We start from the raw sequence: 11,276 nt of genomic DNA, 5'->3' as shown, positions 1-11,276 counted from the left end.
CCATCACCCCCGGATAGGATCATCTAGCTGCAGGAAAACAAGCTCAGGGCACCCACTGATACTGCATTATGGTGAATTGTATAATCATTTCATTATATATCACAATGTAATAAGAACAAAGTCCATAATAAACGTAATACACTTGAATCACCCTGAAACCATCACCCCACTCCCAGTCTGTGGAAAAATTGTCTTCCATGGAACCAGTCCCTGGTGCCAAAAAGCTACACATGACAGGTATTCGGGAAAACTTTAGTTCAACTTCCTCATTTTATGTATAAGAAAATACAGAATATCAAAACAGTTTTCTTCCCTATTACCCAACCTGTTTATCTCCCTGGGTTTTTGGATTTTTGTTAGCGGCATTATCAACTATGCAGTTGTCTAAGTAATACAGTCTTGGATCAACTCTGACACGTGCTTTTTCCTCACCAGGTATATCAGGTCAGTTGCCACTGCTCAAGTTCAAGTTCTCATTGTTTCTTATCCAAACCTCTGAAATAGGATTATGTCCTCTAGACAGATGATCGCTTTTATAATCTTATCCTAATCTGTTCTCATGCTCTGCATTCTTTTATTTTAACCATAAATATGATCTGGTCATTCTTCTTACAGTCTGAAAAGACTTCTTGTCATTCTTAAAACACTTTCCTGGCTTGCATCAGTTAAGACCCTAGCATGAAACAGCTGATATACTCCAATTGGGAAAGTGAGGAGTGTTCAATAAAATGATAATTTGCAAAAGTGTGGCCAGAATATAAAGAAACCATACATGATGTGGCAGTAGGCTGGGCCAATGACATCAGGCCTGTTACCAGCCTAGGCTGGAAGGAGGAAGACTGAGAAGAGGTACAGCTGAGGTCTACATAGGGCCCCTCATGGACCTATCACAGCCACCAGCCAGCTAGAATGGTGCTGGAGCCAGGATTATGAATACCCAGCCCCCTCTCTCTTTCCTCCCTCAAGGTACGCTCCACTTCAACCAAACATAATATAAATTCAGATGACAAGGGAGCCCATTAATGCAATCCATAAAGGCCAGTTCTCTAGATGCTGGGAGGGACAGACAGACAGACAGCACCTATCCCAACTTTATCAATAAATTGAAAACTCCTTAATAGTCATTCAAAACCCTTAACCACCTCTCTACCACATACTTTTATCACAAGTGTAATGTAACTTGTTCTCCTCCATATTCTATAGCTATGTCAGCCTACTGAGAAACTGTAAGTTTCCACAGTATCTTTTATTTTCAGCAATGTTCTTTCCTCATCTCTACCTAGTTTCTTCATCCTTTCAGGCTTTATATAAATGTTACTTTCCCCTTGCAGCCCTCTTCATCCATCTGAATTTCATCTTCCCAGAATATATCGCCTCTATGTGATACACCAAGACATATGCCATGCCCCACTCACTCCACTCTGAATAAAAGGAGTTCTGAAATCCCCAGGCACAGGGTAGGGAATGGGACTCTTCTGAGAGGTGCAGAGAGGTGCCTGGGACAAAGGCTCTTCTTCCTTTGAGGTCTTTTTTATGGGCTTGTTCTATCATTTCAAGACAAAAAACAAAGGTGAGGATTAAGGGAAAAGAATAGATGGCATGGTATTCTTTAAAAAAAAAAAAGAGAGAGAGAGAAGAAAAGGAAGGAGGAGGAAGAGGAGAAATCATCATGATCACATATGGTCCAATCCTGTTTTTAAGGGAAAGATTTCAAAACCCTGCTCTCCATTGTCCTTTTCTAGCTCAAAGTAAACATTTAGCAGAGTTGACAGAACATGGCCAATTATGCACAAAGGCCTGAGACTGGGGAGTTAGGTTTGTGCATCTTAACAGCTGTACTTCTTTTGGGCAAATGCATATGTGGAAAGAGCAAAGGTTTGCAAGCATCGGGACCTTAGTCATTGCCGCTGGTGGAATTCCAATTTGCTAAGGCTAAGAATTCAGTTCTGGGACCAAAGACAGGCTCACTAGTGACATTCTAGCTGCAAGAGCAGCTGAATGCCTTGAGGCATAAAGTAAGTAATTTTTGATTTTGGCTAAGGATAAATATTCATTACTGAACCCAGTTTAGGTCTAGCCAAGGATCACAAACTAGGAGAGAAGCAAAACTTCTGCCCCCAAAGAAACGTATTATCATACAAGGTGTTAGCAGTGGGAAAGGCTCTGGGAGAAAGAATAATAATATAGAGACAGATATTTTATTTGGCCATCAGGGCCACTCATTCATAAATCTCAACCAAGAACATCTGTACTTTGCATGGGCAGCTGGTAAACCTTTTGGGATTCCAGTCACCTTCTTTTTCATCAGAAATATAAACAATTACTATTTTGATCATTCTTTCCTTCCATTTTATCCCCAAAGTATTTTGTTTTACATTTCTACCTTTACACGTCCCATAGTCAAATAAATACATTACTATAATGGAGTATGAGCCAGAAAGCATATAACACATATATATATATCACACACACACACACACACACACACATATATATATCTTTGAGCTTTTGCAAGACCAGCACATATGACATCTTAATAAATGTTCACAGCATTGAATCAAGAGGCATTTCCAAGATCATATTCAGGTCTTATAATTTCCTACTCAGTAATATTTTTACAGTTGTACATACTTATAATCCCATGAAATTATTTAGAAAGTTTTTAGAAAGACGTAGACCTGTCTTATTTCTCAGCATAACTGAATGAAATAGGTCTGTTAATTTTTAACATCTGTTAGTGTATTTATTAAATCAACACAATCCCTCAGGAGTAAGTGCCATAAGACAGCATAATAAACAGCTATTTACTGTGTATTTTTCCCCAGGCAAAGATGATGTAATCCCAAATAGGAAAGGAGTGAGTGTTATGTGGCTTTAGGAAAATAAGGATAAATAGTCCACTATTTATTTGTGTTCTTTAATACTGGCTTTCTGGTGTAGGTGGGATTGTCACAGCTTTTTGTATTAACTGCAAACAATTCTAGAAGTTAATACAAATTTGTTGCATCCTCTAAAGATGTGAGAGCTGGACTAGAAAGAAAGTTGAGTGCAAAGAACTGATGCTTTTGAACTGTGGTGTTGGAGAAGACTCTTGAGAGTCCCTTGGACTGCAAGGAGATCCAGCCAGTTCATCCTAAAGGAGATCAGTCCTGGGGGTTCATTGGAAGGACTGATGTTGAAGCTGAAAGTCCAATACTTTTGGCCACCTGATGGGAAGAGCTGACTCATTTGAAAAGACCCTGATGCTAGGAAAGATTGAGGGCAGGAGGAGAAGGGGACAACAGAGGATGAGATGGTTGGATAGCATAACCGACTCAATGGGTTTGGGTGGACTCTGGGAGTTGGTGATGGACAAGGAGGCCTGGCGTGCTGCAGTTCATGGGGTCGCAAAGAATCGGACATGACTGAGCGACTGAACTGAAGTCTCATGAGGAAAATCTGGTGGATTTTGGACTCTGAGGCCAGGTGTAGTAGATACCTTTCAGAGACCTTTTGTGATGACCCCCATCATCCTTACCATGGGGCATTGTATGGGGTCCTAGAAGCCATGTTTGTACAGTTGATCTTGCCCTATAACTCACCCATAGTTGATTTAATCAGAAATGGGATCTTGACCCAAGTGGGCTAATTAGAGGGTCTTCCTTTGGAATATGGACTGGAGATAGAAAAACAAAGATATAGTCTCTCCACAGGTCTGGGGGCATAATGAGTAACATCCATTCTCAAGGCAACACATTTTTGTTATATAGACAGAGTAAAGGCAGTATGTCTTCAGAGAGAGAATCACCAAGAGCGAAGCAAAAAGCAGCAGAGATGAGAAGCAGAATACCACTGGGTCCAGGCCTTTCTGAGGCCTGATCTCTTTATTCCTACCCTTGAGCTCTGTAAGACATGTGCATTGTTACACTAAATTCTTTATTTTGATTAAGGTGCTTGAGATGCTTTTTTCCCCTGCAATCATGTCCTCACTCATACATTTGGTAGCAAGTAGCTAACAGAAAGGTCAGAGAATGTATAATAAAATCCAGGAACTGCATCTCTAAAAACAACTTTAAGAGGCTTGTTGCTGTGCTTAGCATTGTCTGAGCACGCAGTGCTCCATCCTGTGTTTTTCAGAAATGAATACAAAAAAGTTTCAAGTCACTGAAGGATCTCTTATGCTACAGATTGTTTTTATAAAATCTAATGAAAAAGATTAAGGTTAAGGTTTATTTAGAGAAGGTGATAAATTTCTTGCTTACATTAATTCCTGCCTATCTCAAAGTTTTGGTATTATTTTCAAGATGAGTCATTGTTATCATGTAGCTATCTCCCAGCCAAACATTCTAACTTGCTTTAGGGCTTAAATGATTTTTTGCAAAAAGACATTTAAAAAAAGTTAATGTGCAACATTTTAATTGAAAAGTCATTAGTAAACATGAGCATTATTTCTGGTGATGATCAGAAGTATGGATAATATTAAAGTACAGATAGTCTTCAATAGGTGTGTATTGGATATGTTATGCATATAATGCTAGAAACCGGGAATATAAAGATAAGGAATGGTTAATATGGAAATTGTTAAGTAATAACACTACAAAATGGTGTTATAACAGTCTCCTTGAGGATAACATTCTGACAACTCAGTGACTAACCCTGAAGGAATACCAGGCTATTTTTACTTAGTATCAAAAATACATGTGTTTGTATAGCTCTGCTAGGCATATTGTGTGAAATGCCACACACTTCAGAGGAATGCAAACACTTCCCAAGGGTAGGGTGTGTGTGGAGGGTGGAGTTGGTGGAAAATCAAACTTGGTGCAGTGGTCTTTGAACATTGCCACTTGAGTTATCTCTAAAATAATTTAGAAAAATATGCATCTCCTTTTACATTTTTATTTTAATGTTAAAAATTGTATTGAGTCAATTTCTAGATAGGTTGATAAGAAGTTGGGGGTCCCTGAGGAGGAGAGAGGGGTCTGGGGCTCTCAAGGGGTCTGGAGTTCTCAAGAAGGAGAAAAGGACAAACATTTTTTTTTTCCTATAGTCCTTAGTTTTAGTTTTCTTTCTTTAAGCCCAGAGCTGATGATTACACAACAAAACAACTCAGCTTAAACTCTGTACTAAGGATTGTATTAACAATGCATCCTGCTTGAGGATATGTTTCTCCTTCTTGAGAACCTTCTGACTAATCCTGTTATCTTAAAATGTAAATTGTGGGAGTGGGTCTAGTAAGACCTTTACAATCTTGGGACATTCTTTTGATTTACTGTAATAACTAATTTAAAAAGTATAAATGGCAACCCATTCCAGTGTTCTTGTCTGGAGAATCCCAGGGACAGCGGAGCCTGGTGGGCTGCCGTTTCTGGGGTCGCACAGAGTCAGACACGACTGAAGCAACTTAGCAGCAGTAGCAGCATAGCTCCCTTGCTAAGACTAGTGAGGGGACACTTTCCATCCCCTTCTGATGTCTTTGTCAGAAGCTTTCTTTTTCACTGTAATGAAACTTCTGCCACACAAAAGCCCCGAGTGGTCAAGCCTGGTCTCTCCTCTGGTCCTGAAGCTAAACCTTCTTCGGAGATCAAGAATCCAATATCGTTCACAGTAAGCTATAAGTTTAGTGGTTGCAAAGAAAAGAATTTCTGGAATATTTTATATTGAGTTCTTTATGGAATTTGTCTACCATCTCATCTAAGTGACAAAGCCAGTCGTGCTAACTATCCAAGCAACCAACTCAAACTTAGTTTTCAGAAAAAGCTGACTTATTGTTAAATTTAAATACATATGTTAAAACATGTCCCAGGGAATCTAAAAAAAATGGTACAAATGAACTTATTTACAAAACTGAAACAGACTAACAAACATAGAAAACAAACTATGGTTTGTTACTGTTACCAAAGGGGAAAAGGGTGGGGAAGGGATACATTAAGAGTTTAGGATTTAACAGATACACACTTATTTAGTTGCTAAGTTGTGCCCCACTCTTTTGCAACCCCATGGACTGTAGCCTACCAGACTCTTACTTCTACATGTAAAATAGATAAACAACAAAGTCCTACTGTATAGCACAGGGAACTATATTTGATCAAATATAATGGAAAGTAATCTGGAAAAAAATATATGTATATACACATATAACTGAGTCACTTTGCTATACACCAGAAACTAACACCACACTGTAAAACAACTGTACCTCAATTAAGAAAAAAATTATGATTTCAAACTCTAAGTGAGAAAGGAGAGAAAGAGGAAAAGAGATCTCTCAGGCTGGGCTGTGGTGCCACCAACATTTGCCTTAGAGGTCTCTCCATAGCCCAGAATATACAGGTTGTCCAGTATGAATCTGGAGAAGGTGTGAAACTTAAGGTTCTTTTTGAGGACTTCTGCTGATTGTGTTCATATTGTTAGGTAGGTAGAATAGGGAAAAGGAGTCCAAAATGGCGGTGGCTAAAAGACAAAGAAGGGAAAAGCCCGCGAAAATAGAACAAAGAAAGGTCAAAGGAAGGTCTGAGGACCAGAGTGAAGACTTCAGGTAGAACAAACAGCACTCCTGAATAAGCCCAATTTGCATAGGGCAGGCCCAGGTGGAGGAAAAAACATATAAAAGGAGGAGCCAAAGCACTTTCTCGCTCTCTTTCTCTCCCGCGTGTGTGTGCTGCTCTTTCTCTCTCTCTCCCTCTCTCACTCTCTCCCTCCCCTGCGCGTTCCTCCACTCTCTTCTCTTCGAGTCTTTGGGTTGGCATGCCCTCACGCTTCGAGGATGGATTCTCCTGCTATCTTCTAAATAAAACAGAGCTGTAACACTGATTTGCCTAAGAGCTATAACACGGTTTGTCCAAGACCCGAGAGCTGTGATGCGCAGAGGGCTTTAATGTCCATTGCTCCAAATCTTTGTTGTGACCAGACAAAGAACGGAGGAACATGCACTCGTGTGACAAAGTGAAAACTTATTTATATAATGCAATGATTAGTTTTATGTGTCAACTTGGTTGGGCTGTGGAGCCCTATTGTTTGTTCAAACAATACTCGAGATGCTACCGTGAAGGACTTCTCAGGTGTCACAAGCACTTACCATCAGCCAACTTTAAGATTACTACCTGTATTGTGGGTGGGACTCACTCACTTATTCGCAGGCTTTAGGAGCAAAGGCTAAGATCTCTTAAAAAAGAAAGAATTCTGCCTCAAGATTACAACAGAGAAATCCTACCTGTGTTTCCAGTCTGATAGCTTGTCTGAAAGATTCTAGACTCAATCTTACACCATCAATGCTTACTGGACTTTCCAGCTTGCAGGCCTGCCCTGCAAGTTTCACGCTTGCCAGTCCCCACTATTACATGAATAAATAAGTCCTTCTCTCTTAATATATTATATTATTATCTTATTAATACAATTAAATTGATTATCTCATTAATAAACACTTTTATAATTCATATTGCATAAATGTAATATATTAATATGTAATTCTTTATATGAAGATATATGTTAGTTTTAAGATATCTTAATATAGTGTATACTGACATATTTAAACATAATTAAGATATTAATATAATACTTATATAATAATTACTAATTTATTGTATAGGTTTTGTAATATATACATTAAATATATTATGTATTTGATAATTAAAGATATATATACACACAGAAGGATAGAAACAACAGGATATCTAACTAGATAGCTAGCTTCTATCTTTTAATCCATTTTTTTGTTTCTCTGGAAAAAGCTACTATATAGTAGCACAAAACCAGTGTTTCACTTAGTAGCTTTGTTTCTGTTTTTTTCCCACTACATTAAGTCCAGACTTATTTTCATTCATGTTTGTATCCACATTGTCTGGCATATTTTAGGCACATAAGAAACAAAGAATTAATAGATGAGTAAGATCTTAATAGTAATGGATTAAAACATATCTTTTTTCCAAATGAACACTATAATTTTATAATAGATTTGCCTTAATTGATGATATCAAGTTTGGTGTCTGCTAATTAACATGATTGCAGGCTGGTGATGTGAGGAGAATTCAAGCAGGAGGCACATATAAGTTGGCTCCAAGGAACAGGCAGCTTATCCAGGGCTCTGTGACACACTGGCTTGCAGCAAATCTAAATTTATGAACACAAATGCAGGTGTGCAAGACACGATGCATTTCTTTAATTTCTTAAAATCTCATTAAATCTTATTTTGAGCCCTTAGCTTGTTTAGTTCATGGGAAAGACAATCGCTTTCATTACTGGGGGGATGTGATGTGTTTCTCATTCAGATGATAGAAGATGGGTATGGGGTAGGAAGCCCCAGAATCCTGAAGGGCACAATAGCTTGTGAGGTCTTAATCATGCATGAATCCAGCCCACAGAGTCCGTCCAGGTACACAGATCTCAGCCTCGGATCTGCACGCCGCCTGGGACATGGAGTCTTGGTCTGGGGCACTGGTGCGAGACCTCCCTGAGCAAGCTGAGAAAGGGTCTCTTTGACAGTTCTGCTGCCGACCCTGAGCACTGCCAGAAAGTGGGACATCCATCACCTTGTGCATTTTTCATTTGGGCCGAACGTCAGATTTTGTTATTTAGTGTCATCAAAAATGTTCCTAACATAATCAGAAAAGTAAACTATGGCTTTTTATTTAAAAACTACTAATCATTAAATAGCTTAGGCTTTCTTCCCAGAAAAATAAATCCATGAAGTATGGAAAACTGAAGTTACCTGAATGTAATGTGGAATGAAAGAAAAATATAACAAATGAAATGTTTCAGAAAATTGGTTTGCCAGAGCAATGGAAGGCATCTCTTACCTTACTGGTACTTTTCTGTTGGCAAGAAAACACAAGACTGCTAGAGTAATATGAGCTATCAGGAAAGCTAATCCAATACCCAGGAGGGTCCATATATCTGGAATTTCAAACCAATGAAAAAATGTAAATATCCAGTGAAAAATATTAGAGACTCCAAAACTCAAGTGATTTTGGTCACAATGTCACTTACTGTTCTGAGTGTTCGGGAAATCAGCAGTCGGTGGGTTAACCTTGATGTGGCAACGATTTCCCTTCCAACCTTGTGCACATCTGGAAATGAGATAAAATGTGATAGTTGGCAAAAAAAAAAAGAAGTGGAAACATATTTTAGCAGTACTGTCATGGAATAAAACAATGAATGTTAAAAAAACAATGAGATACCAGGAATGTGGGTAACTTTGATATGAAACCAAAAATGCTAAAGCAAAACAAAAAAAAAATTTTAATTTTATTATTTTCACATTATTGTTTAAGAGAATTTTTTTTCAATATTTATTCCCTCGTTGTTTTATCTGTAAGGTGGGGGCTTGATTTCTTTATCTATTTGGTGGGAACCATATTCCATATATTGGAATATATTTCCTTCGATTCTTGTGTTCCACAGTTCCTTTGATTACTGTGGCAGACCAATTCCATATTTCCATATATTGGAAAAGACCCTAATACTGGGAAAGATTGAAGGCAGGAGGAGAAGGGATGAGGATGAGATGGTTGGATGACATTACTGACTCGATGGACATGAGTTTGAGCAAGCTCCAGGAGTTAGTGATGGTCAGGGAAGCCTGGAATGCTGCAGTCCATGGGGTCGCAAAGAGTCGGACAGGACTGAGCAATGGAACTGAACTAATGGTGGGAACAAGACTCATTTCTTGTTTTCAAAAGTTGACTTCACTTTTCACTTTACTTTTTCATTTGTCTCAAACTCTAAAGCTAGCATATTTTTCAATAGTGAATGGATTTAAGTTCTTTCAGATACCAAGAGAGAATATTCAAATAATAGATTAACATAAATATAAATCAGAGAGTATTTTTATTTCTCATTAAAAGGGGATGATCCTTCAATTTCATAGATGTGGAATCAGATTAATAATCAAACTGGAAATACCATCAATCCTATAGGATTTCACTATCTCTGCTTTATTTAGGGTCATACGTGATGAAATTTGTAACACTGGGAACATCTGCTCTGATATGGATGGCCTTCAGAAAGCTCAGAACTGGAGACTAACTCATGCCTCAAAGGGAAACGAGGTTTATTTCTAAGCAGTTTAAGTGTCAGAATTTCTCTGGTAGAATGTGTTTGCATATGAATGTGAAAGCTTATATATACATACATTCTTGTTTACCAGAAATAACAGGATACAAATTAAGACGGGTTTGGTTGAGTTTCCTGCCAAGTTCATAGTACATGTGACAAAACTGGATTAAAAACTGGCTTTTGAATGCATGTTTTTAAAAGCTATGTGTTAGAAGTAATGTTTCTTCAGCACACAGTTAATTTTTTTTTCTCAATCTCTCTTTTGATTTTGAAAATCTGAATAACCAATAGCAATTTCTTCAAAAAAGCAATAGCTTCCTTAAATATAAAAAGCTTAGAGGTTCAAGGGGGTCCATAAGAATGCCTGCTTTCCTTAGTAAATATTCTTTAAAAAGTAGAAATTTAAGACAATTTAGTTGTTTTTGATGTCTGTATTCAAATTAAAATAAATTAGAAATGTTTAAGATTAGAGTCTATTTGTTTTTTTATTCTCATAAACCTTAATAAGTATTCTTTATCAGTTCTCAGGTTGGCAGTGTGAGTCTACATGTCAGTCTTTCACATTTTGCCTTACACTGACTTGATCTAAGACATTACTTTGCTGACAAAGGTCTGTATAGTCAAAGTTATGATTTTTCTCGCAGTCATGTACAGATGTGAGAGTTGGACCATAAAGAAGGCTGAGTGCTGAAGAATCAATGCTTTTCAAATTGTGGTACTGGATAAGACTCTTGAGGTTCCCTTGAAATGCAAGGAGATCAAACCAGTCAATCTTAAAGATCACTGAGATTTTTTTTTTTTTAAAGGCTAGTCATCCTCTCTATTCTTTTTCATGTGCAATCTGAAGCTTAGATATCTCATTCATCTATTTATTTTTCACTAGCAAATCATCAATAGTAGCATCAGTTCACTTCAGTTCAGTTCAGTTGCTCAGTCGTGTCTGACTCTTTGAGACCCCATGAATTGCAGCACGCCAGGCCTCCCTGTCCATCACCAACTCCCGGAGTTCACTCAAACTCATGTCCATCGAGTTGGTGATGCCGTCCAGCCATCTCACCCTCTATCGTCCCCTTCTCCTCCTGCCCCCAATCCCTCCCAGCATCAGAGTCTTTTCCAATGAGTCAACTCTTCGCATGAGGTGGCCAAAGTACTGGAGTTTCAGCTTTAGCATCATTCCTTCCAATGAATATTCAGGCTGATTTCCTTTAGAATTGACTGGTTTGATCTCTTTGCAGTCCAAGGGATTCTCC

At 38.2% G+C, this 11,276-nt stretch overlaps 1 protein-coding gene across 1 annotated transcript in view; it reads right to left on the bottom strand.

The window, feature by feature from the left end:
* MALRD1 (MAM and LDL receptor class A domain containing 1) overlaps positions 1-11,276 on the bottom strand; it is a 559,293-nt gene that overhangs the window by 21,811 nt on the left and 526,206 nt on the right. The window contains exons 37-38 of the mRNA XM_010859895.1: positions 8,959-9,038; positions 8,769-8,865 (exon numbers count right to left, since the gene is read on the bottom strand). Coding sequence (XP_010858197.1) covers positions 8,769-8,865; positions 8,959-9,038 — 177 coding nt within the window. The remainder of the gene's footprint in view (positions 1-8,768; positions 8,866-8,958; positions 9,039-11,276) is intronic.

The sequence above is a fragment of the Bison bison genome, unplaced genomic scaffold, assembly GCF_000754665.1.
Source record: "Bison bison bison isolate TAMUID 2011002044 unplaced genomic scaffold, Bison_UMD1.0 scf7180017864461, whole genome shotgun sequence".
In the NCBI taxonomy this organism is placed as follows: Eukaryota; Metazoa; Chordata; class Mammalia; order Artiodactyla; family Bovidae; genus Bison; species Bison bison.
The sequence above is the reverse complement of the archived record's forward strand: the minus strand, read 5'-3'. Positions and strand labels throughout refer to the sequence as shown.